Here is a 6,052-nt window from a genome sequence, read left to right on the forward strand (position 1 = left end):
TATCTTTTTTTTTTTATCCGGCTACTACGGATTGATACTAATTTTATTATTTATATTTCAACTGGTATATATATATGGAAAACATTTTCTCCTTTTTAAAGGAGAAAATTTTTCTCATGTTAGTGACACATTATATAAGTGGGTCCCACAAAATAGTGGAAAGAGAAAAAAATTAAAGGTGAGACCCACATATGCTTTGAGTCACTAACATAAGAAAAATTTTCTCCTTTAAAACGAGAAAATGTTTTCCCATATATATATATATAATTTTTTATGTTGCAGGAGATAATTTTATATTTTATTAACACATAAAAGTATGTGAGACTCCAGTGGATGAATAAATCTTTGGTACTACTGTTGCACCAAGATTCAGTGCATCTCACCAATGAGAGCATTACACATCATAGGAGAGAGAAAAAATTTGTCAGATAAAATAAAACTTTAGCTGACATGTAATATTTTTATTGGTGAGATGTACTGAATCTTTGGTACTACAGTAGCACCAAAGATTTGTTCCCAGTGGATCCATATGAGAAAAAAAGAGAGAAGAGGAAAACATGATTCCCACTTACATATTTTGTGTGTGTATGTAGTACATAAAATTATCTACTATAATAAGATAAACATTAATCACTATATATATATAAGGGTAAAATCTTAAATATTGAATGTGAAAAAGCAAAATTTCTTCTTAATAAGAGAATGGATTAGATAAGTAGTGTCAATATGGTAGTTGTTACTTGTTGGAGGACAACACCATAATAATCCTTGTTCGAATGCTGGTAGAGTCCGAAAAAAAATGGATTAGATAAGTAGTACTATTCTTACTTACAAATATAGATCTCACTAAATTTATAAATCTTTTCGTTTTTCCCATAACAATATTAACAAGGAGTTTTTTATTTTTTATTTTTATATATATACATATTAACTAAAGGGTTGTTTCCCCCTTATCAATAAAAATTGAAAAATGAGTTTGGGTAAAAGAAAGTATTAAAGCGCTACTAATTCATGTTATTGCCGATACAGATAGTTTAAAATGGGTGAAGGAGAGAGAGAATTGAGTGGATTTCTATTTTCTAGTGTAAGTATGTATAAGTAGCATTGGTGCAACAAATTAATGAAGAAGGGTCGCGTTATATCATCTTCAAACCTAATCTTAGTTTAGATGAGATTAGGTGATGTTGTCAGTTGTGTTGTTTGATATTGGACGAGCATAAAGAATTTTAATTATTTCGCTTCTGAACCAATGCTTGGGAATATTACAGTGTTTCCCCATGTTGCTTCTGAATATACTCACGCTGTTCGATCTGAAGAACAAATGAATATTTTAGTGAATAAATTAAGGAAAAAGTGTTTGTCATTTTAAATGACATCGAGTTATATCCTTTTAAGAGAGAGATAGACATAAAAAAATATTTTTTTATTTAAAATTTAAGTTAAAAAAAAACCACTCACTTTCTCTATCATGATTTTTATTCCTTCTATATATCTCTCTCTTAAAATGACATAACTTATGTCATTTAAAATGACCAACACTAAATTCATTAATTAATTTGAATTAAAAAATCTGTTTACTTCCAAATTTCCAATTTCTCTATATTTTAATAAAACAAAGGTGTATGGAATAATGATTTATTGATAGCTCGAGTTCTCAAATTATCAATTCACTGAATGAATCAGTTTTTTTTTTTTAATTCTTTATTTATTATATTTGATCAGACCAATACAATATGGGTTGACTAAAATGTAAAGGGCCTAATCACACACGGTTGAGGTGAGAAGACTTTGGGTTGAGCTGTCTGTTTTCTGGACAGGAGATAGTTGTAGATGATGGGTGATGTATGATTCTCCTTAGGCGCGATTGTCCAGACTGGGGGTACCTGCAATGACACTCTGATGCTCAAGTCAGTATCAATGTTAGGTTTTATGTGTATTCTTATTGAATTAGATCGTTCTACTTGGGCATGTACCCTGTGTTTATATAGTGAATCTGATGCCGCCTTAGGTAAGCGGTATGACTTCTGATTGACTGTTCATGGGCTGCAGGTTCAGCTGGTGCTTTCATAGCCTTATCTCAGTATGTCAGGCTATCTTGGTAGAGTAGTGGCAAGCTGGTGCTGTCTTTTGTTTATTTGTTTATTGGCGCGGTGGATCTTCATCAGTTCCTTTGATCGTTTCCTTACCTTTGAAGTTATGTCGAAAGGCGGTTCAGGCGCGATGGTAACATCGCGCCGCGATAGAAGACATCGCGCCCCAATATGGGCCTTGTGGGTTTGGGCCTTGCTCTTATGGATTTTGACCTTTGTATGGGCCTACTATATTTTATCCAGATCAATATTATAAGTGGTTCTTGATATATACCCAGAGAGGGAGAGACCATGCGTTAAATAATATTGAGTATCAATTTAATTTTTAATGAAATTGATACTCAATATATTTTGAGGGATTTGACCAAATAGAGTTTATTTCAAAACATATAATATTTAAATATTCCTATTATTATCTTATTTTAATCTTATAATTAATAAATTCAATGTACCTTCTTATATATTCAATTAAAAAGAAACATGATAATAAATTTAAATACGAAGAAACATGATGATATTTTTTTATTAAAAATTTAGATAACAGTAATAAATAAAAAAACATTATGCAATCATTTTTGAATAACAAAGTATCATGCATTCAGCCAATAGTAAAATTAATTCATGATAGGTGCATGTAATTTTAGTCGTATTAATTTTTAAAAGGTAAAAGTTATCACACAAATCATTAAAATATATATCCGTCAGTCAAATTAGTTAACGAATTAATAGTATTTCAAAGTCTTGTGTGATAATTTTTGTTTTTTAGAAATTAATATAACTCACATGATATATATTTTTTGGGAACTAAATTAAGGGTTTTATTCTTTCCAAAATTAAAACTTATTATTTTACATAATATTTATTGCAATTAAAACTAACATATATAAATGATTTGTACATGCTAAAATAAGAAGGAAATTAAGAAAATGATTAATGATAATAAATAATAATAAAAGTTGTTAAGAAGGGTTTCACATATTATATTTCTTGACAAAAAATATAATTCATATACTGCCTTCAATCATTTATGAAATCATAACAAAAAATTTAAAACTATTAAGTATTTAACCACTCACATCAAATATAATAACTCCGAGATTCCATGAACCAATGCAATTTAATATAATGTTGATAAGAATGCAACTAAAAGTGTATTAATTCAAGAGAAGGTAATCAATCCTAGCCATTTGTCCCAAACATTGGTTGCCGTGCCGGCTGTAACGGCTTTTGACTTTTCTGAGGCCGCCAGCACAACAACGATAAGTGTGCAAATAAACACCAAAATAAATAAATAAAGAGCTTTATTTTATATTTTAATTAATATTAAAATTTGAATCAAATATTAAAAAAAACGACGAATCACAGTGTGTTTGATTTACCTTTTTTTATGTTTTTAATTGATACATTTTAATTCATAATCATATAATGTAGAAGAGTAGAACTAGAACCTTATTTTTATACTCGAACTCCGAGACTATAAAGAAGAGTCATAGGCTGTAAAGATGGACCCTAATTCTTTCTTCCCCTTCTATTTTGTCCTTGTTAGCTTACTTTTTTTCATTTCACACGCAAAAAAAACACATCTTTAATTTTTTTCAATAGCGAAGCTTGCAATGAATCTAGAGGCTCAGTATTAATTAAACCCCTTCATTCCATTTTCAATTATTCGAAGTCGCTTTCTCATCTCCTGGACCCCTTTTGTTCTTCTTCTCCTTATTTGGCTCTCTTATTTTAAATGTTGTTGTTCAATTACCTCACGAGAATTCTGTTACCCATGTTGCTCTTCTCCCTTATCCTCTTTTGAATCCCTTCTTTTTTCTTTTTTCTTCTTCAATGTTTCACTCTTTCTCCTTCTAGCTCTTCTGGGTCGCTCTAGATATGAGTCAACTCGGTGTGATATTGCAGGAATCGCTACGGACACAGAGTGAGCCAAGAACGATTCTCGGTTTGTTGACGGAGCAAATGGACGGTGTAGATGAAGGCTCTCGCAGGAGGCGTAGCTTCAAGGAACGGCTGGGATTCATCGGCATGGGTTGTTGTGGGGCCACCTGGGGATTCCGTTCCGCTTCTTTAACTGTCAGGGATGATGGACAACAAGAACAACCACACCAACAGCAGCACCAGCTTCATGAAACGGATCCGGGTCAAGATCCGAACGGTTCGGGACCCGAATGCGTGGGTCCGACTCCTGCTGGTTCGAGTATGAATCTGGCGGCGGCGTTGGCGGCGGAGCGACAACTCCGGGGACCGCAGGAAGAGCCCGGAGCTGGCGGCGAAGGAAGCAGGGACAGCGTGCCGGGGACGCCGTGGAGGGTGTCGCTGATGAGGCTGCTGGAGGAGACGGAGGGTGGGGGGGACGCGGCGGAGGTGGTGGAGGAGGAGAAAAGAGAAGGAGGAGGAGGAGCGGTGGGGAATGATTCGGTGTGCTGCGTGTGCATGGGGAGGAAGAAAGGAGCAGCTTTCATCCCATGTGGACATACTTTTTGCAGGGTGTGTTCGAGGGAACTGTGGCTGAATCGAGGGTCTTGTCCCCTTTGCAATCGTTCCATCCTCGAGATTCTCGACATTTTCTAGAAATTCTTCCATCCATGAATATATATATCACATGAAATATTTAAATGTTTCCTCTTCTTTATCTCTTATTCTTAATCGGAAAAACTAGATGATACTTCTTCACCTGTTTGTTATATGATAATATGAATTTTATGTGTTTGTTTGTTACCACTCCAAATGTTTTACTCTCTTTTTTTTTTCGTGAGATTTTTTCAAAGATTCATTGATTAATTCACAAATTTAATCGAGTCGCGAATTTAGAACTCAAATTCAAAGTCATTAATTTTTTAAGTTGGATAGTACCGTGTAAGTTAATCCACGCATTTGTTAATCGACGAGTTATATTTTATATTCTTTTATGTATGTTATGATATCACTATTTACGTAAACAACAAAGTCGGCTCTACCTATTTTGTTTTGTTTTGTTTTTTTTTGGAAGATAAAGGAAATGAAAAACACAGTAAAAAGGCCTAAGTACAGAACCTAGCACAGCGAACACCTACAGTGTCGCTGTATAAACTTTGAATTTTGTTTTGTTTTATTTTGTTTTGTTTATTTATATAAATTTTTTTTCAACCGATTTCTTTTTTAATATTTTGAATTTTTTTAATACGCAATAAATTAGTTTTATCGTATACTGGTTTTAGGTATCCATATTTGGACTAAGGGAAATGAAATAGGAATTGAAGGGAAAATAACGTCTTTGCTTTGATATTATTGGTTTTTTACATTGATCTTTGATGAAGGTATCTTTATAAGTATTATTATGATATCAATTTCTTAATTATTATTGCAATTATAAATCCTTTTTAATGATGTTTTTTAAATTACAATAAAATTTTGACCAAAGAAAAAAGCGATACTTATCTTCAAAAAGTATACAAAAAAAAAAAAAAAAAAAATGGCGATAGAATAGGGTTATACTTTAGGAGATTAAAATTTTATCAAGGCAGAAAATGGGATGATTTTTGTTTGTTCTAATTAGGGAAATGTGTTGCCCCAAAAAAAAGGCAAATGTATTAATTACAGATTGAAAATTGTTATGAACTTATGTACCACATTTATACTGCACAATAATATCTGAGTCAAAAATTGGATTAGTTGCGAAGTAATGAACCGATTGGAATATTTCCAAAAAAATTTATATTTTTATCATCCTAAGTTCAACTCATATTAAAAATGCTTTGAATTTTTTTTTTTAATCCAAGCCTCTGTTTTTGTTTTTTTGTTTTTTTATATTGGTTTAATTCTATAGAGGATTGGGTTTGGTTGTCCTACTTATTCAATTGGTTTCGGTGACTAGTGGTGTGGTACGCACACTTGGTTAATTGTAGCCTCACGTAGATAAACAAGACGTTGAATGTGGGCAATGCGAATTTAGCGAATGGCGATCATCAGAAAAAACAAAA

General features: G+C 32.5%; 1 protein-coding gene across 1 annotated transcript; it reads left to right on the plus strand.

Annotated features, from left to right (window-relative positions):
* Nucleotides 1-3,642: 3,642 nt before the first annotated feature.
* Nucleotides 3,643-4,808, plus strand: LOC133287266 (uncharacterized). The gene has a single exon (XM_061484841.1). The coding sequence runs from the start codon at nucleotides 3,969-3,971 to the stop codon at nucleotides 4,662-4,664; it is 696 nt and encodes a 231-aa protein (XP_061340825.1). The 5' UTR covers nucleotides 3,643-3,968; the 3' UTR covers nucleotides 4,665-4,808.
* Nucleotides 4,809-6,052: the final 1,244 nt, after the last annotated feature.

This window comes from Gastrolobium bilobum, unplaced genomic scaffold (genome assembly GCF_033153095.1).
Source record: "Gastrolobium bilobum isolate Gb01-03AN ecotype WA unplaced genomic scaffold, APGP_CSIRO_Gbil_v1 utg609, whole genome shotgun sequence".
NCBI classification, from domain to species: domain Eukaryota; kingdom Viridiplantae; phylum Streptophyta; class Magnoliopsida; order Fabales; family Fabaceae; genus Gastrolobium; species Gastrolobium bilobum.

What these genes read in the sequence shown, in the direction of transcription:
- LOC133287266 (XM_061484841.1), top strand. Translation starts at nt 3,969, where the DNA reads ATGAGTCAACTCGGTGTGATATTGCAGGAATCGCTACGGACACAGAGT.